This window comes from Cherax quadricarinatus, chromosome 63 (assembly GCF_038502225.1).
Source record: "Cherax quadricarinatus isolate ZL_2023a chromosome 63, ASM3850222v1, whole genome shotgun sequence".
NCBI classification, from domain to species: Eukaryota; Metazoa; Arthropoda; class Malacostraca; order Decapoda; family Parastacidae; genus Cherax; species Cherax quadricarinatus.
The window spans coordinates 17,299,729-17,321,488 of record NC_091354.1 but is presented as its reverse complement, the minus strand read 5'-3'; the positions used below and the strand labels follow the sequence as shown (position 1 = coordinate 17,321,488).

At 41.9% G+C, this 21,760-nt stretch overlaps 1 protein-coding gene across 2 annotated transcripts in view; it reads left to right on the top strand.

The window, feature by feature from the left end:
• LOC128698166 (tetraspanin-33) overlaps window positions 1-21,760 on the top strand; it is a gene marked incomplete at its 5' end in the record, with an annotated part of 146,776 nt that overhangs the window by 84,933 nt on the left and 40,083 nt on the right. For both annotated transcript variants that reach the window (XM_070098670.1, XM_070098669.1), the window contains 1 exon segment: window positions 7,568-7,629. In XM_070098670.1, the coding sequence (XP_069954771.1) occupies window positions 7,568-7,629 (62 nt within the window).

The window sequence follows — 21,760 nt, the reverse complement described above, 5'->3', positions numbered from 1 at the left end:
AAATGGGATTAAATCTGGAGTATCTGAGAGAGTTAGAGCAAAGGAAGGGGTAGCAGTAATGTTAAATGATCAGTTATGGAAGGAGAAAAGAGAATATAAATGTGTAAATTCAAGAATTATGTGGATTAAAGTAAAGGTTGGATGCGAGAAGTGGGTCATAATAAGCGTGTATGCACCTGGAGAAGAGAGGAATGCAGAGGAGAGAGAGAGATTTTGGGAGATGTTAAGTGAATGTATAGGAGCCTTTGAACCAAGTGAGAGAGTAGTTGTGGTGGGGGACCTGAATGCTAAAGTAGGAGAAACTTTTAGAGAGGGTGTGGTAGGTAAGTTTGGGGTGCCAGGTGTAAATGATAATGGGAGCCCTTTGATTGAACTTTGTATAGAAAGGGGTTTAGTTATAGGTAATACATATTTTAAGAAAAAGAGGATAAATAAGTATACACGATATGATGTAGGGCGAAATGACAGTAGTTTGTTGGATTATGTATTGATAGATAAAAGACTGTTGAGTAGACTTCAGGATGTACATGTTTATAGAGGGGCCACAGATATATCAGATCACTTTCTAGTTGTAGCTACACTGAGAGTAAAAGGTAGATGGGATACAAGGAGAATAGAAGCATCAGGGAAGAGAGAGGTGAAGGTTTATAAACTAAAAGAGGAGACAGTTAGGGTAAGATATAAACAGCTATTGGAGGATAGATGGGCTAATGAGAGCATAGGCAATGGGGTCGAAGAGGTATGGGGTAGGTTTAAAAATGTAGTGTTAGAGTGTTCAGCAGAAGTTTGTGGTTACAGGAAAGTGAGTGCAGGAGGGAAGAGGAGCGATTGGTGGAATGATGATGTAAAGAGAGTAGTAAGGGAGAAAAAGTTAGCATATGAGAAGTTTTTACAAAGTAGAAGTGATGCAAGGAGGGAAGAGTATATGGAGAAAAAGAGAGAGGTTAAGAGAGTGGTGAAGCAATGTAAAAAGAGAGCAAATGAGAGAGTGGGTGAGATGTTATCAACAAATTTTGTTGAAAATAAGAAAAAGTTTTGGAGTGAGATTAACAAGTTAAGAAAGCCTAGAGAACAAATGGATTTGTCAGTTAAAAATTGGAGAGGAGAGTTATTAAATGGAGAGTTAGAGGTATTGGGAAGATGGAGGGAATATTTTGAGGAATTGTTAAATGTTGATGAAGATAGGGAAGCTGTGATTTCGTGTATAGGGCAAGGAGGAATAACATCTTGTAGGAGTGAGGAAGAGCCAGTTGTGAGTGTGGGGGAAGTTCGTGAGGCAGTAGGTAAAATGAAAGGGGGTAAGGCAGCCGGGATTGATGGGATAAAGATAGAAATGTTAAAAGCAGGTGGGGATATAGTTTTGGAGTGGTTGGTGCAATTATTTAATAAATGTATGGAAGAGGGTAAGGTACCTAGGGATTGGCAGAGAGCATGCATAGTTCCTTTGTATAAAGGCAAAGGGGATAAAAGAGAGTGCAAAAATTATAGGGGGATAAGTCTGTTGAGTGTACCTGGTAAAGTGTATGGTAGAGTTATAATTGAAAGAATTAAGAGTAAGATGGAGAATAGGATAGCAGATGAACAAGGAGGCTTTAGGAAAGGTAGGGGGTGTGTGGACCAGGTGTTTACAGTGAAACATATAAGTGAACAGTATTTAGATAAGGCTAAAGAGGTCTTTGTGGCATTTATGGATTTGGAAAAGGCATATGACAGGGTGGATAGGGGGGCAATGTGGCAGATGTTGCAAGTGTATGGTGTAGGAGGTAGGTTACTGAAAGCAGTGAAGAGTTTTTACGAGGATAGTGAGGCTCAAGTTAGAGTATGTAGGAAAGAGGGAAATTTTTTCCCAGTAAAAGTAGGCCTTAGACAAGGATGTGTGATGTCACCGTGGTTGTTTAATATATTTATAGATGGGGTTGTAAGAGAAGTAAATGCGAGGGTCTTGGCAAGAGGCGTGGAGTTAAAAGATAAAGAATCACACACAAAGTGGGAGTTGTCACAGCTGCTCTTTGCTGATGACACTGTGCTCTTGGGAGATTCTGAAGAGAAGCTGCAGAGATTGGTGGATGAATTTGGTAGGGTGTGCAAAAGAAGAAAATTAAAGGTGAATACAGGAAAGAGTAAGGTTATGAGGATAACAAAAAGATTAGGTGATGAAAGATTGAATATCAGATTGGAGGGAGAGAGTATGGAGGAGGTGAACGTATTCAGATATTTGGGAGTGGACGTGTCAGCGGATGGGTCTATGAAAGATGAGGTGAATCATAGAATTAATGAGGCAAAAAGAGTGAGTGGTGCACTTAGGAGTCTGTGGAGACAAAGAACTTTGTCCTTGGAGGCAAAGAGGGGAATGTATGAGAGTATAGTTTTACCAACGCTCTTATATGGGTGTGAAGCGTGGGTGATGAATGTTGCAGCGAGGAGAAGGCTGGAGGCAGTGGAGATGTCATGTCTGAGGGCAATGTGTGGTGTGAATATAATGCAGAGAATTCGTAGTTTGGAAGTTAGGAGGCGGTGCGGGATTACCAAAACTGTTGTCCAGAGGGCTGAGGAAGGGTTGTTGAGGTGGTTCGGACATGTAGAGAGAATGGAGCGAAACAGAATGACTTCAAGAGTGTATCAGTCTGTAGTGGAAGGAAGGCGGGGTAGGGGTCGGCCTAGGAAGGGTTGGAGGGAGGGGGTAAAGGAGGTTTTGTGTGCGAGGGGCTTGGACTTCCAGCAGGCATGCGTGAGCGTGTTTGATAGGAGTGAATGGAGACAAATGGTTTTTAATACTTGACGTGCTGTTGGAGTGTGAGCAAAGTAACATTTATGAAGGGATTCAGGGAAACCGGCAGGCCGGACTTGAGTCCTGGAGATGGGAAGTACAGTGCCTGCACTCTGAAGGAGGGGTGCTAATGTTGCAGTTTAAAAACTGTAGTGTAAAGCACCTTTCTGGCAAGACAGTGATGGAGTGAATGATGGTGAAAGTTTTTCTTTTTCGGGCCACCCTGCCTTGGTGGGAATCGGCCAGTGTGATAATAAAAAAAAAAACTGGCCGATTCCCACCAAGGCAGGGTGGCCCAAAAAAGAAAAACTTTCACCATCATTCACTCCATCACTGTCTTGCCAGAAGGGTGCTTTACACTACAGTTTTTAAACTGCAACATTAACACCCCTCCTTCAGAGTGCAGGCACTGTACTTCCCATCTCCAGGACTCAAGTCCGGCCTGCCGGTTTCCCTGAACCTCTTCATAAATGTTACTTTGCTCACACTCCAACAGCACGTCAAGTATTAAAAACCATTTGTCTCCATTCACTCCTATCAAACACGCTCACGCATGCCTGCTGGAAGTCCAAGCCCCTCGCACACAAAACCTCCTTTACCCCCTCCCTCCAACCTTTCCTAGGCCGACCCCTACCCCGCCGTCCTTCCACTACAGACTGATACACTCTTGAAGTTATTCTGTTTCGCTCCATTCTCTCCACATGTCCGAACCACCTCAACAACCCTTCCTCAGCCCTCTGGACAACAGTTTTGGTAATCCCGCACCTCCTCCTAACTTCCAAACTACGAATTCTCTGCATTATATTCACACCACACATTGCTCTCAGACATGACATCTCCACTGCCTCCAGCCTTCTCCTCGCTGCAACATTCATCACCCATGCTTCACACCCATATAAGAGCGTTGGTAAAACTATACTCTCATACATTCCCCTCTTTGCCTCCAAGGACAAAGTTCTTTGTCTCGACAGACTCCTAAGTGCACCACTCACCCTTTTCCCCTCATCAATTCTATGATTCACCTCATCTTTCATAGACCCATCCGCTGACACGTCCACTCCCAAATATCTGAATACATTCACCTCCTCCATACTCTCTCCCTCCAATCTGATATCCAATCTTTCATCACCTAATCTTTTTGTTATCCTCATAACCTTACTCTTTCCTGTATTCACTTTCAATTTTCTTCTTTTGCACACCCTACAAAATTCATCCACCAATCTCTGCAACTTCTCTTCAGAATCTCCCAAGAGCACAGTGTCATCAGCAAAGAGCAACTGTGACAACTCCCACTTTATGTGTGATTCTTTATCTTTTAACTCCACGCCTCTTGCCAAGACCCTCGCATTTACTTCTCTTACAACCCCATCTATAAATATATTAAACAACCACGGTGACATCACACATCCTTGTCTAAGGCCTACTTTTACTGGGAAATAATTTCCCTCTTTCCTACATACTCTAACTTGAGCCTCACTATCCTCGTAAAAACTCTTCACTGCTTTCAGTAACCTACCTCCTACACCATACACCTGCAACATCTGCCACATTGCCCCCCTATCCACCCTGTCATACGCCTTTTCCAAATCCATAAATGCCACAAAGACCTCTTTAGCCTTATCTAAATACTGTTCACTTATATGTTTCACTGTAAACACCTGGTCCACACACCCTCTACCTTTCCTAAAGCCTCCTTGTTCATCTGCTATCCTATTCTCCGTCTTACTCTTAATTCTTTCAATAATAACTCTACCATATGCTTTACCAGGTATATTTAACAGACTTATCCCCCTATAATTTTTTCACTCTCTTTTATCCCCTTTGCCTTTATACAAAGGAACTATGCATGCTCTCTGCCAATCCCTAGGTACCTTACCCTCTTCCATACATTTATTAAATAATTGCACCAACCACTCCAAAACTATATCCCCACCTGCTTTTAACATTTCTATCTTTATCCCATCAGTCCCAGCTGCCTTACCCCCTTTCGTTTTACCTACTGCCTCACGAACTTCCCCCACACTCACAACTGGCTCTTCCTCACTCCTACAAGATGTTGTTCCTTCTTGCCCTATACACGAAATCACAGCTTCCCTATCTTCATCAACATTTAACAATTCCTCAAAATATTCCCTCCATCTTCCCAATACCTCTAACTCTCCATTTAATAACTCTCCTCTCCTATTTTTAACTGACAAATCCATTTGTTCTCTAGGCTTTCTTAACTTGTTAATCTCACTCCAAAACTTTTTCTTATTTTCAACAAAATTTGTTGATAACATCTCACCCACTCTCTCATTTGCTCTCTTTTTACATTGCTTCACCACTCTCTTAACCCCTCTCTTTTTCTCCATATACTCTTCCCTCCTTGCATCACTTCTACTTTGTAAAAACTTCTCATATGCTAACTTTTTCTCCCTTACTACTCTCTTCACATCATCATTCCACCAATTGCTCCTCTTCCCTCCCGCACCCACTTTCCTGTAACCACAAACTTCTGCTGAACACTCTAACACTACATTTTTAAACCTACCCCATACCTCTTCGACCCCATTGCCTATGCTCTCATTAGCCCATCTATCCTCCAATTGCTGTTTATATCTTACCCTAACTGCCTCCTCTTTTAGTTTATAAACCTTCACCTCTCTCTTCCCTGATGCTTCTATTCTCCTTGTATCCCATCTACCTTTTACTCTCAGTGTAGCTACAACTAGAAAGTGATCTGATATATCTGTGGCCCCTCTATAAACATGTACATCCTGAAGTCTACTCAACAGTCTTTTATCTACCAATACATAATCCAACAAACTACTGTCATTTCGCCCTACATCATATCTTGTATACTTATTTATCCTCTTTTTCTTAAAATATGTATTACCTATAACTAAACCCCTTTCTATACAAAGTTCAGTCAAAGGGCTCCCATTATCATTTACACCTGGCACCCCAAACTTACCTACCACACCCTCTCTAAAAGTTTCTCCTACTTTAGCATTCAGGTCCCCTACCACAATTACTCTCTCACTTGGTTGAAAGGCTCCTATACATTCACTTAACATCTCCCAAAATCTCTCTCTCTCCTCTGCATTCCTCTCTTCTCCAGGTGCATACACGCTTATTATGACCCACTTCTCGCATCCAACCTTTACTTTAATCCACATAATTCTTGAATTTACACATTCATATTCTCTTTTCTCCTTCCATAACTGATCATTCAACATTACTGCTACCCCTTCCTTTGCTCTAACTCTCTCAGATACTCCAGATTTAATCCCATTTATTTCCCCCCACTGAAGCTTTCCTACCCCCTTCAGCTTTGTTTCGCTTAGGGCCAGGACATCCAACTTCTTTTCATTCATAACATCAGCAATCATCTGTTTCTTGTCATCCGCACTACATCCACGCACATTTAAGCATCCCAGTTTTATAAAGTTTTTCTTCTTCTCTTTTTTAGTAAATGTCTACAGGAGAAGGGGTTACTAGCCCATTGCTCCCGGCATTTTAGTCGCCTCATACGACACGCATGGCTTACGGAGGAAAGATTCTTTTCCACTTTCCCATGGACAATAAAAGAAATAAAGAGGAACAAGAGCTATTTAGAAAAAGGAGAAAAACCTAGATGTATGTATATATATATGCATGTGTGTGTCTGTGAAGTGTGACCAAAGTGTAAGTAGGAGTAGCAAGATATGCCTGTTATCTAGTGTGTTTATGAGACAGAAAAAGAAAAATGCCACATATAACAGGGTTCCCACCCTTCCTCCTAATTATCTCTGTTGCTGTCCTATACCTGCTAATCAGGTCTTCACTCCTACGTCTGCCAATATCGTTGCTTTCCGCACTGAGGCAGTTAATAGGATTGCTCCCATTACCTTTCAGGATATCGTCTAGACGGCTAACAATATCCCCCATCCCACCCCCAAGAAAACATACCCTCTGCCTCCTCTTTCTGTCCCTAAGACAAAAAGCCCTATCCATAAATTTATCCTGACTGTCCCCAACTAAAACAGTGTTCTTACCTTCACTGGCGGAGTTCGTCGTGACGTTCTCGATGGTCTTCGTTGGGGTTTCAAAGGATGTCGACTCGCTCTCCTCTGTCAATGCTTCCTTGGTGCTCGTTGTGACATTCCCAGTAGACAACCCACGTTCGTCAGGTTGCACTGAAAATGGGTTGGAAGTTTCCACAGTAGTCTTCTGGTTCTTCGTTGTTTCAGCCACTCCAACAGTCTTCTTGATCTTCAGCTTCGTTCCATGTTGCCTAGCCACTGACCAGATTTCCCTCTTGACCTGAGGACTTACAACAGGAGGATTACGAATCCTCTTGTTGTCCTCCGTCAATCGCCATATCTCGAGCTTAGCAACCCTAAGCTCCTCTTTTAGCTGCTGGTAGAGTTGCTCAAGAGAGGACATCTTGGTTCACATTCACAGAGAGAGAAAAAAGACAGCAATCCTACCCTCATGTAAAACAGTTACAGGCTTTCATTTAACACTCACTTGGCAGGATGGTAGTACCTCCCTAGGCAGTTGCTGTCTACCAACCTACTACCCAGAGACATTGCAGATATAAGCAAATCAATAATAAAGGGAAATGGTTGAAAAATAATAGGTGTTTTTGAATGTGAAGAAATGCATGAAGACTGGGAAGATAAGATGCATTACAAATGGGCAGGTTCAAGGTTTGATTTACAGCATGATTTTTTTTTGCCATTTCTTTGTAATTAAAACATAACAAAGTTAATATATGTAAAAGCTTGTATAGCTATTACTGTAATCAACAGTTTCGTAATTTCTGTATTTCAGATGTATGTGACTCACCAAGCTCGATCTTTGATGGATCAGATCTCCTTGCAGCGCTCTAGATGGTATTAAGAGTCCAGCTAAGGGATTTACTTTAATGCAGATTGCTTATAGAGTCTAAACTGTCCTGTAAAGTCTAATGTATCACTGCCTCTTGCTCTTACATCTGACATGCCCCAAATAATCTTTTTCACCTATCATTTTTGATTAATGTGGGTGTCTGTTATGCACAAAAAAATAAGGATAGTAAATTACAGTATTAGTTTTACTATTACATTACAGTCCTACTGAGAGCTTTTATTTATGTAACCTATTTTATAACTGAAATTATCTCTGGATGGTCATCTTTAGGCCACCATGTATAATAACCCTCCACTATATGTATGTAATGTTTATATGGAATTATTGTAAGTAATGTATGGAATTATTGTATGTAATGTATGGAATTATTGTATGTAATGTATGTAATACGTGTATGTAATGTATGTATGTATGCATGCATGTAATATGTAATATATGTATATGTATGAATATATGTAATGATGGGAGGGGTGTCTGGTATCTTTCTAGGGCAGAAGAGGCTGGCCAGTGTCAACACACTGCCTTTCCTCCTAGAAAACTTTCCCTCAACCTACCTTCTATAGCTCTTGCAACATTGCACAAGTCCTGATAAAGCATGGAAAAGTATGAAAGATTTTGAGCTGAAGATTTACATTATCCTCCCCGTCCTGGCTTGTTTTACACTAAGATCCCCTGTCTGCAATTGTTTTGCATATATGTACAGTGGAACCTGGGTACTTGAACAGCTCACTGCTCGAACAATTTGGTATTCGACCACTTTGGTAAAAAAAAAATCGCTTGGTAGTTGACCATTTGCTCAGCACTCGACCAAACAAACACGAACTGCCATAACTTTGCTGTAAACTATTTTGTGTTTCTTCACAATTTTTTTGTATAAATAAATCACCATGGGGCCTACGAAGATTAGTGATAACAGCCAACCAAAAAGAAAATTGGTTGGGAAAAATTCGTTTGGCACTCGAACAGTCTTTTGGAATGAATTGTGTTCGAATACCGAGGTTCCACTCTATATGTATATACACATTTTTTTTATTTTTAACACAGCTGTTTCCCACTGAGGTAGGGTGACCCAAAAAAGAAAGAAAAAACTTTCATTATCATTCATCACTTTCACCATCACTCATACATAATCACTGTCTTTGTAGAGGCGCCCAGATACAACAGTTTAGATGTCACTCCAAACTGCCAATATCCCAAACCCTTCCTTTAAAGTGCAGGCATTATACTTCCCATTTCCAGGACTCAAGTCTGGCTTACCAGTTTCCCTGAATCCCTTCACAAAATGTTACCCTGCTCACACTCCAACAGCTCGTCAGGTCGCAAAAACCATTCGTTTCCATTCACTCCTATCTAACACACTCTCGCATGCTTGCTGGAAGTCCAAGCCCCTTTCCCACAAGCCCCTTACTCCCTCCTTCCAACCTTTTTGAGGACAACCCCTACCCCTCCTTCCTTCCTGTACAGATTTATATGCTCTCCAAGTCATTCTACTTTGTTCCATTCTCTCTAAATGACCAAACCACCTCAACAACTCCTCTTCAGCCCTCTGACTAATACTTTTAGTAACTCCGCACCTCCTCCTAATTTCCACACTACGAATTCTCTGCATAATATTTACACTACACATTGCCTTTAGACAGGACATCTCCACTGCCTCCAGCTGCCTCCTTGCTGCAGCATTTACAACCCAAGCTTCACACCCATATAAGAGTGTTGGTACCACTATACTTTTGTACAGTCCCTTCTTTGCCTCCATGGAAAACATTTTTTGTCTCCACAGATATCTCAGTGCACCACTCACCTTCTTTCCTTCATCAGTTCTGTGGTTAACCTCATCCTTCATAAACCCATCTGCTGACAAATCAGCTCCAAATATCTGAAAGCATTCACTTCTTTCATACTCTCTCCCTCCAATGTGACATCCAGTTTTTTTTATCTAAATCATTTGATACTCTCATCACCTTACTCTTATCTACGTTCACTTTCAACTTTCTACCTTACACACCCTTCCACACTCATCCACTAACCTTTGGAACTTTTCTTTAGAATCTCCCGAAAGGACAGTATCATTAGCTAAAAGTAACTGTGCCAACTCCCATTTTGTATTTGATTCCCCATAATTTAATCCCACCCCTCTCCCCAACACCCTAGCATTTACTTCTTTCACAGCCATCTATAAATATATTAAACAACCATGGTGACATTACACATCCCTGTCTCAGACCTACTTTTACTGGGAAGTAGTCTCCCTCTCTCCTTCACACCCTAACCTGAGCCTTACTATCCTCGTAGAAGCTCTACAGCATTTAGTAAATTACTGCCTATTCCATATATCTGCAACATCTGCCACATTGCTCCCCCATCCACTCTATTATTTGCCTTGTCTAAATGCATAAATTCAATGAAAACTTCCCTACCTTTATCTAAATACTGTTCACATATATTCTTTAATGTAAACACTTGATCTACACATCCCCAACCCACTCTAAAGACTTGCCCACCTGTAATCCTGCTCTCTGTCTTACCTCTAATTCTTTCAAAAATAACCCTGCCATACACTTTACCTAGTATACTCAGTAAACTTATTCCTCTATAATTTTTATAATCTCTTTTGTCCCCCATTCCTTTATATAAAGGAACTATGTATGCTCTCTGCCAATCCCTAGGTACCTTTCCCTGTTTCATACATTTTAAACAAAAATACCAACCACTCTAACACTATCCTTCCCAGCTTTTAACATTTCTGTCATGATCATGTCAGTTCCAACTGCTTTATCCTCTTTCATCCTACATAATGCCTCATGCATCTCCTCCACACTCACATCCTGCTCTTCACTCCTAGAAAATGCTATACCTCCCTGGCCAGTACATGAAATTACTGACTAACTTTCTTCATTGACATTTAAAAGTTCCTTAAAATATTCCTGCCATATACCCAATACCTCCAGCTTCCCATCTACTAACTCCCCTACTGTTTTTAACTGACAAATCCATTAGTTCCCTAGGAACATGTATATATATTAACAATGTAATGTTCAATACAGAAAAGTTTATAAGTTTGGTAATTTAAAAATTTTTTTTTTTAGTTTGTATTACAACAGTAGTACCAAAAATGGAATTAAGACTTGAATCACTTGACATGAACAATCAAATTATTTGGGGCATGTCTTTATGTAGGATGTAGTGTTTGATTATGGGTGAGAAATGTTGATGTTAATTTTGTTTGATTATATTAGTGTTTGATTATGGGCAATAAACAATGCATATGTATTACAGTAGAGCATCAGTAAAAGTGAGCATTTGTTTGAAATGATCCCTTGTTTGAAAAGTGATCATTAATCTGGAAAATGATTGGTTGTCTAGACTTACCACATTTTCCTGCATATGAGTATCAGGTGCATGACAGAAGTGTCATAACAGTAAATCAGCAATCATATTCAAGGGCTAATTATCCTCTTACTTTAAACTGAAGCATAACCCAAAGCCTACCCTTGACTCTGACCTTTAGCATTTAAGGTGCAGGGTGATTTTTCAAGACTTCTTATTGGAAAAAAGGTGCACGTTATATGCCAGAAAACACGGTAATTCCACTTCTACATCCCCAGATATCACTCCTGATATTATCTCTCTAACTAAAAGTTTGGTCTTCTAAACTGTTGTGCAATGCAAGTGGACAAATCCATAATTACTGTACCTCTTAAATCAACCATATATTACTTTAATTCCATTTTTTATATATACTTGTAATTTTTATGGCTAATAAAAGTGATCAGTTGTTTGAAATGGCAGCAGGATGGGCATGGCTTGGTCCTAACCATCACAGAATACTAATGCTCTACTGTATGTGTCCAGAACTGTCTCTGTACAATACTTCTTCTGACTTTAAAATGGAATTCTAGCATTTGTAAAAAAGAAAAATAGAATATTCAGTGAGATGACATAAATTATCATGCAGCAAATTTTATCTTTAGCACCTTATTGTTGTAATTTGTTTTATTAAAATATAGTGAGCTACTTTCATAATTTGTCAAAGGAAGTATAAAAGTGATTACATTGTTTGAATGGGACCATAATTTGTACCACAGTAATCACACACAGCCTAAAATATTTATATGAGAAGTTTTTTTTTGGATAATTTGAAAAAATATGTGGGTTTGTAAAACATATTTTGATATACATTTCCTTCTTGTCTTTCTAAATCATTGTCTTGTTGTCTTTCTAAATTCCCATTAGCAGTGAATTGATGAGATATTATTATTTTGATCATAAAATCAAGAGCAAATGTAATCAGATACACTTCAAAATATTTAATATAAAATATACTATATAAGGAGGATCATGAATCCCTAAATACTTTTGAAACTTATTTTTATAGTAACATTTAGCTTAGTTAATATAGATGATATAATTGTGTATACATAAAAGTTTTACTAAAATTTGAATATATAAGTAGAATATGTAAGCAGAGGAATTTTACAGGCATGAGCTGCCAACTCACTCGCTGTCTTTGCCCAACTGTAGGAATTAATCACAAACCCACAAATTGAAAATATAAATTGGACAGTTTTTTTGTTTGTCTTGGACCATTGTTCAGTTGTATCTTCATAGTGTTCCTCTTCAAGATGGGTTCCTTGATGTGGCAAAGAGGCACTTGATCTAGGGAATTGGACTTTTTAGTCTTCTTCCTTGAGCCAAACCTAATTGCCCTCTACTCCTGCCTTCCCCACCTCATCTTTCCCATCCTGCCTCCTTTTCCCATCTAACTTATGGAGAAGTGCTTAGCGCCATTCTGTGAGAATTGTCAAGTTTTAGTGACGGTTCATCATTTCGTTAAATAGACTGTCTTGTCTATTAGTGGGCTCACAGAATTTACCTCCAGCGTCGTCACCATTCTAATACACTTTAGCTGACCACCTCACTGACAGCGCCACCTTTGATGCAGACTTCCTCTATGACTGTTTGTCAGCGACTGCTTTATTACACTACGTTTGATTATATTTTCCCTTTAGCATTCCCCACTACCCTTATTGATTCTGCCTTACAATTTTTTTTTTTTTTGGTTCTTTTAGCCGTGATGTCATTTATAGGTATAAAATTTACCTATAGGGACGGCTGGCCTCTTGGTTGCTTCTTGTCTACCTCCTGCTAAGAGGTCCCTCTTAGGGGGTCATGTTGTAACTTACCCACCCATTTGTGCAAGGACCAGTCATAAAACTAATAGATCTTGAACTTATCAGGTCTTGCAACTTCCTTACCAGGGGTTATAAAGCTCTGTGGCCACCCTGTTGGGTATGCATTCTCTACTGCACTATCGAACCTTCTAGGGCCTTCGCAACATACAACTCAATCTTAGATGTTGGTATTTTAAGTCCTTTACTAAGAATCTTGTATGATTGTGGGGACATTGCACCTCTTCAGGTAATTATCACTGCTCCAAGGACAGCTTCTTGAGGGCTGTACGTCGATGATAGTTGATGGTGGCTCAGCATTGTCTTGTCGTGTGTTGTAGGGATGGAGCTGCTGGGTCGCCCATCGTCCAGCCCAACTTCTGATCTGCCCAGTATCATAGTACTCGGCCTTCTATCAATACTGCTCCACCATGGATGCGATGTTAGAATCGAGCATGAAAGCCTTCCTGTTTTCCACGTCGCACATCAATAGATCAGGCTTATGTGTTCTATGCGCAGTTGGTATCTGTGGCTTCTTGACCACAGCATCCTTCTTCACCATGCAATCTGCAGTGATAGCATCCACAACGTTGTCATGTCATAAGGTCCGTTGCCCATGGAGTCTTGGACATACCTATAGAAGGTGTCCCAAGGACTCATTTTGACCTTCACAGGTCATATTTGCTGGTCTTCGTTCTCTGGCTCGCCTCATTTTCGTAGGCATCAGGTTGTTTATTTAAGGTATCGATATATGTTGCACCTTTCATAAGGTTCGTTCCATTCTCCATCCACTTATGGACTTGGGGACTAAATGATGATCTTTCAGTCCTGCACCATCCAGCGAACCCACCAAGACATTCGTTCATTCATTAAGCTCCTGCCGTCGTGTCGCTACAACATTCCTCGCCTTGCTTCGTCCGACAAATTTCAATGCTTTAAGGGTGTTTGGGTGTATTGCCAGGTTTTGTATTACCAGATCTTCAGAATTATGGAACGCATCAAGCCTGTTCCTTCGTAATATCGGAACCCTTGTTGACGAGCAAATACACCCTAAACCCCCCACAGCAGTTGGCGAGTAGTAAACGCCAATAGAAGTATCCTTTGGAAACTTAAGCCATTTCTTCACCATTTGCCTGATCAACTTGTCCGACTTTTTCAAGGTGTTTTGACAAACGCCACCCAGTACCATACGTATGATACCAGGGATCAGGTGCTTATTTAATATATATATATAAATGCTGTTGTGGTTTCAGGTTAGTTTCATCAGGCCCCACTAGCTTCTCATGAAGCTTTTGGATATTCGGCTTTCCCCTACCAGCTGAAGGAAAGTGCATTCCCAGGTACTTATATACTGCTGTCGGTTGTAGGGATTGCACCTGGGAACCATATATTTCCGTTTTATGCGTCATATCCATATACCATTTCTTTGTTTTCGGTACCATTTTGAGTTTTAGAGTGGCACACTTCTGTGGATTTATTTCTAACCCCAACACTTCTAACTGCCTCAGGAAAAGCTGTAACTGTGCATGAAGACCTTGTTCAAACTCAGCTACCAACACCACATCATCGGCCTCAGCTATTGGCCATCCAATCTGTTCATTTAAAGCTAAAAGAGCTTCATTCATTACTATATTAAAGAGGATACATGAGAGGATACGCAGAAAAGTGGGATACCTGGGGGCTAGAGCCTTGTCTAAGGGCAAAGGTAAAAGTTACACACATCTCAAGCATAAACAGGCCACCCAGGGCTATCCCAGTCAAAACAAAGTGCTAAACCAGTATTTGTTACTTCAATGGGTTGGTTAACAGAGGGTTAGGCAAAAATCCTAGTTAGGAAAATATATATATTTATTCAACATAACACTATATACACACGCTAGAAACACCATCTATCTTATATCCTAAATGCCCAAATGATGGTACACAAGAAACAGCTGGCTGGAGGTCCAGCCACCATAACCACCAGGCCAAGTCAGCGCCAGGCCGTCACTACTCCAATACCAACCCCATTTCTTATTTCCTCACTCATCCCACAGCATCCTGACCATGTCAGAGCCTAGGTGAGCATACAGGTAAGCCATAGAAGAGCCTATGGCTTGAGTTAGCTAAACAAAAGGAGTACACAACTACAAACTTAGCTTCAATACATAGCATCTCCGACGCCAGCCTCCATGCCATGCTGACTCCACGTCACTCCTCCCAGCCACGCTTACCCCACGTACCCAAACACAGTTGGAAAATAAATACCTAGCAGGATTTCTTTATAATTAGTTAGAGTACTTTACAGTACCCCCAAATGCACATTATGAATTATAAAATTATGCTTTACAATTATAACATTCATACTATTATGGCACACTTCTCCACTATATGTACATTACAATGTCATGCAGAACCCTGCATAACAGGGGGTCCCCTTGTTTTACCCCTGTACACACACTCCCCTCTCTCTCCAATATTTCCGTTGTTGCATTAACATAAGTTGACAAAATATAGTTTATCACCAATGGGGACACATTATGTACTTGTAATGCCCTTTGAACAGAAGGACAATTCACTGAGTCATAGGCCTTCTTGACATTTAAAAATATAGTATAAAGCTATTTCATTCTGGTTTTGCTCATAACATAACATTCTGGGCCAGGCCGTCTGTAGGCAAGAATGCTTTGTGCCATATGGAGGGAAACCCAATCGACACACCTTGCTGCCAATATTTTATGAAACACACTTACAATAATACTTGATATCGTTATGGGTCTGTACTGACCAGGTTGGTCAGGACAATCCACCTTAGGCAGCAACACAGTTCTAGCCTTCCTAAATACTTTTGGCAAACAACCAATATACAACCATATGTTGAACAAATCTACCCAGAACTGCTCTGGAAACATTTTCAAATCTTTAAGCATCCATCCATCAGGACCTGGTGCAGAACTGCCATTGGATGCAGCTTCTGCTTTCTTAAACTCTTCTACCTCTACTGGTAGTTTTCCACTAGCATTCGCCTTGGTCTTTCATCATCTTCCGATGGTCTAGCAAACAAATTCAACCAAAACTCTTGTAATTGTTCTTTGGGTATCCCTTGCTGTTCAGGGGCGCCCATCTGCCGCCATCTTCCCTCCAATACCATTTTTGCACACTTGGACTTATCTTTGTTGTACAATTTATGCAAGTCCCTATAAACCTGCCTACTTCTAGCTCTTCTTCCTCCCCTATTGTTTTAGTGGGGGGCATTCCTTGCTTGGTCAGCTTCCCTTTCATTCTTAGTAACATAGGTAACCATAGTCTGTGACATTTCGTCCAGAACACTCTGAACAGAGGTAGTACATTCGTTAGGAAAGCCAAATTCCCCAAACCCTTTCCTCATTTTCTCCACAAACAGAGTGACAAAATGTAACATGTTCTGTAGTTTCTGAGATGTGTTCCTGTATGCACATATATTCAGTGTATCAAGTAGGTGTTGTGTTAGTGCTTGTGCTGTTGTAACACACAAATTGTGGGATTTCTGAATTCCATATTGCCCCTCCCTCCCCCCAATTTTATCGCTCTCCACCTCCTGGTGAGAGACATCTTGAACCCCTTGAGGACCACCACCATCAACGATAACTTCTGACATTAATCTGTCAACCAAAGCTCTATAAGACGCCACTTTCCTGTGGCCCTTGATTGCTTTCACCGATCTCTTGACATGGACTTGCGCCAACATCAGGTTCATCCCAACAGGGATACCTTGACCCAAATTCCTGGCCTCTTTCAGGATCTTCACCTCAGTCATAGCTAGCACACACACTTTAGATCATCTGGTCTTAACATAGGCAACAGCCCCCTCCACATCCCTATGATACTCGTTGGTATGCTTACATCTCCTATGGATGGACAATCCACTCTTGGTTCTACAAACCATACCACACTCAAGACATCGAACTGGAGCTACATTATCAACATGCTCAACAGAAGCGAAAACAAGCCACGCACAGAACTAGAGAGTCACACTCATATAAAACCCGTAGACTAAATTCAATACCAAGGCTCTGCACGTGGAGGATTGTGCAGCTTTAGCTGCAGGCTGACTCTGCCTCACTACCTGTCCTGACTCTGCCTGTTACATGCTGAAATTAAGACACATGTGCAACATCTGGGTATCTTTATTGTAGACGTTTCGCCATCCAGTGGCTTTATCAATACAAATTCCAGGACATAACTTGAAGACAGTAGAACTATGTACAGAAGATGAGGTAATCAGTCCCTCAACCTTGGAGTAGGTGCAAAGAGCACCGTAGTCCTGGAGATTCTGTTACATGCTCCTAACCTTTACCGCCTTCTCTTTTGGTCTCCTTCCTCAGACCGAACCTAATTACCCCCAATATGCCCTTCCCTAGCCCATCCTCCCATTTTCCCTTTCTTCTTCCTCTCCCCATCCCTTCCCTATTCCCTTCCTATTTTCAGCCTTTGGGATTCTTCCCACAGGCACTCTAGTTCCTAGGTAGGGGGAAGGGTACCTGGGTCCATTCCATTCCGTTGAGGTCCTTGGTGATGGTGTAGTTTGCCATGGAATCTGGATCACCTGGAGGTGTCCCGATCCCTCTCCAACCTCCCAGGGGGTGGCTTTTTGTGTCTTCTGGGTGACGGGTGTATCTCTGGAGGCTGCCTGTTGGATCCCGGGGGTGGTGGCCGAAGGAGGTATGCTTTGTGGCGGGTGTCCAGCCACCCCCTCTTTTGTCCACCAAGGTGGCTTGGTGGATGTGAGGGTGCTATCCCAGATTGCTGGTTTGCTGGCATGAATGGTAGGGTATGGCACGGGTTTCATGCCGCATCTACACTACTTGCAGTGCATGGGTCCTCTTCAACGTGGAGGGGGATTTACGGCCCTTTTTTGCCTCCTAGGAGCTATTCCTTCACATTTCTCCCCCCTTTTTTTTCTACAAAACAGCAAGAAAGAAGTGACATAATCATGGAGTCCCAAATACATGAGCTTGCTTTCCCCGGGCCCCTTACTGATACTGCACCCTGTTCCGACCCTGCCTCGTTATTTGACTACTCTTTGGACATTCCTAATGACCCTGTACCTTTTGCTGGTGCCATTTCGTCACCCACTTCAGGTACCGGGGTTTCGACTGACTCCTTTGATACGTCTGACCTTTGGTCTTCTTTGACTATGCTTCCGGCTTCTTTCTCCATGCTGCAGCAGTTTTCGGATCGCCTGCCCATACCACGTTGGACCCACTCCAGTCCATCATCTAAACACCCAAGACCATTCTCTGATGATACTTCTTCGCTTCCTTCTCAGAAATGACCGGCATGTCATGCACTCCCTTTACATGCTATGTTTCAAGATACACAATGGACTAAGTTTTTTAGTCTATGACCTACTTCCTTTACTGTCTATCTTTCCGACCACAGTATTGGCAAGGCGCTCCTTCGCCATGTTGGTAGAGCTGTATCCTTTCATGCTCTCAAGAGCAGTACATGCATCATCACTGTCCAGAATGCTAACCAAGCTCACGATCTTTCTTTACTTACAACTATCGATACTATTCCTGTAACTATTGAAAAACATCATTCCCTCAATTCTTGTAGTGGTACTGTCATTCTGCTCTACACCATTGTCCAACAAAATTTCCAGACATTTGGCAATTACATTCTGGAACAGCTAGAACTCCAAGACCTCCCAATCCTCAAAGTAGACACTTATGTCCTCCCTGCCCACAGGCAGAGATGGTACCCTTGCAGTGTAGCTTGCTTAACTTTTGACTGACTTGAGCTTCCGTCTCTGTATGTATTGCGGGACACCGTTTACAAGTACAAAAGGTGATCCCTACACTACAAAAGTATAGAAAGTGCTGGCATTTTGGTCATCCAGCAAAATATTGTAGGTCCTTGGCCGAATGCCCAGTCTGTGGTGCCGACGACCATGCCAATACATCTTGTAGTCTATCTCACTCTTGCCTTAATTGTCATGAAGCTCGCCCATCTTACTCTTGCCGCTGCCAAGTTTACTTAAATGAGCGCGAAATACATTGTCTCAAAGAGGCAGAAGGCCTCCCATATGCTATGGCAGTCTCTCATCTATGCCTCCAAGGAAAGGTTCTCTGTAATTCTTATTCTAAAGTTACTAAACATCTTCCCTCCTCTGGGGTCCAAACTTCTGCAGCCTCCTCTATGGTCACCCCTTCCACAGTCACCCGTCTCTAATTCTTTTGCTGATCTGGACTCGGAGATCCCTACCTTGACACCTCATTCTGTTCTCATCTCTTCCTCTTCTCACTCAAAAGTTTCTGTGTCTACAAGACCATGTACAACACCTATTCCCCATCGCCTCTCTCCTTCTCCGAAGTCCAAAACATCCCCATCATTAAAATCTTTAACCCCCCTCCTTCCCTTCTGCAGCCTGCACATTTTTCTTTCCCAGTCTCTGTACCCGGTTCTTCACCCCTAACTGGCTCTGCTATGAGTGTGGAGGTTCATCCTCCTCCTCTTACAGTACCTTCTTACCCTGTTCCCTCCCAAGTTTCTTCCTCTCCGGTCCCTTCCCAAGCTTCTTCCCCAGTTCCCTCTACCCTTTCGTTTTGCCCCTACTTTGGTACAGTCCATCGTCACCCTGATCTTTACTCACCCTCTTCCTTCCATCTCCAGCATTGTACCACATACAACATCCTTGTTCTCTGAAGCACTTGAAGCTATCTCAGAATATATTAAGGAGACTAGACTATTGATGGACACTGATCCTCCACCTGTTCTTCCTCTTCACTCTTCTCCATCTGCACAACTTCTTTCTTTGCAGTCTCCCAATCCTTCTCTGCTTAAAAGTTTTCTGCTGCCTCCACACATGGACTTTTGTAACCTTACTAGTCCGTAGATACCTCTACCTTCAGATTTTTTGTATCTTTCCCTTCGCAAATCATGGCTTATTTACAGTGGAATATCCGCGGCCTCAGAGGTAACCGGGGTGAGCTTCAGGTGTTGCTATCCCAGTTTTTCCCTGTTTGTGTTTGTTTACAAGAACCCAAATTACACTCTACTGGTATCCATCCCATCTTGGGCTATGATTTCTTAGATTCATTGAATCCTTTTCCCGATGAATCCTTTAATGAAAGTGCACTTATTATATGCACTGGTATTCCATACCGTCAGCTCTTTGTTCTTATTTCCGCTGCATTACACTGCAGCCCGTATCCACTTGAATAAGTGATATACAATCTGTTCTTTATATCTCTCTCCTTCTCGGGCATTATCTATCCCAGATGTTGCATTTCTGTTTTTTTCCTTACTGCCACCACTTCTATTACTTGGTGGTTTTAATGCCCACCATTTCCTCTGGGGGGTCTCAATGTGACTCCCATAGCATTCAGCTGGAGGCTTGTCTCACTTCTCTCCCCCTCCATGTTTTAATATGGGTGCTCCCACCCATTTTGATCCTCGTGCTCATTCCCTCTCTCCATCAAACTCTCGATCTGCTCTTCTTCAACTGTACTAGACTTCACCTGGTCTGTCCTCCTGGGCTTGTATGACAGTGATCATTTTCCAATCATCCTTACTTCTCCTTCGTATTCACCACTCATAACCCATGCTGGCAATTTGACTGAGCAAATTGGGACCTTTACACGCATCTAACTGCTTTTAGTGAGGTTTCTTCTTCGTCCACCATTGATGAGCTTTTACACCTCTTCTCGACCTTGGTTTTAACTGCAGCTTCACATTCTGTATCCCAAACCTTGGGCAGGCATTCTCAGAAGTGCATGCCTTGGTGGTCTCCTGCTTGTGCTCGGGCAGTGTGTTTGTAACATGCTGTGTGGGGCAGGTACCAGTACAGTGGGAACACAGAGAGACTCCATGATTTTAAGCATAAGAGAGCAGTCGCTCGCTGTGTCATCCGTGACTCGAAACGCACTTGCTGGTGGGATTATGTTTCTACTGTCACTTATGCTTCCTCTATGAGTGCAGTCTGGAAAAAGTACGAAAACTGAGTGGTAAATACTCTCCCGACCCGGCTCCTGTTCTTCGGGTTGTCGGTGTTGATATGGCAAACCCTCTTGATGTTGCCACCAAAATTGGTAATCATCTTGCCTGTATTTCTCAGGGGCTTCATCTATGCCCCACATTTCATTCCTCAAAGTCTGCCAGAAAGTTAGAGCCCTTAAACTTCTCTTCTATCAGAGAAGAATCTTATAATGTGCCTTTTGCACTTCTGGAACTGGAGGCAACACTCTCAGCTTGCCGGTCATCGGCAGCTGGGCCTGACGGCATTCATATTTGTATGCTGCAGCATTTACATTGGTCAACCCTTGCAGTCCTCTTATGACTTTAATCTTATTTGGTTGCAAGGAGTTCTTCCCCAGCTCTGGAAATTGCCATTATTCTCCCTTTCCGCAAACTGGGTACTATGGGACGTGATGCCTCCCACTATTGTCCCATTGCTCGTACCAGTGCAGTTTGCAAGGTGATGGAATGTCTAGTAAATAAACATTTAATGTAGTATTTAGAGACGAACAATCTCTCCACTAGTCAATATGGCTTTTACAAGAGCTGTTCTACCATTAACCCATTACTACACTTAGATACATATGTCTGTAATGCCTTTGCCAATAACTATTCAGTTATTGCCATCTTCTTTGACCTTGAGAAGGCATATGACACCACTTGGAGGTAAATATCTTGACCCAGACCCATTCCTTAGGCCTCTGAGGCAGTCTACCATTTTTCCTTGAGAATTTCTTGATTGAAAGACATTTCAGTATTCAGGTTAATAATGTGCTTTCCCCGGACTTTGTCCAAGCTGAAGGTGTCCTCCAGGAGTGTGTTTTGAGTGCAACACTTTTTCTTCTGGCTATTAATAATCTGGCCTCTGTTCTTCCATCCAATATTTGGTCATCGCTCTATGTTGATGACTTTGCTGTAGCTTGTGCAGGTGCTGACTGTCATCTCATTGCAGTTTCTCTCCAGCATGCGT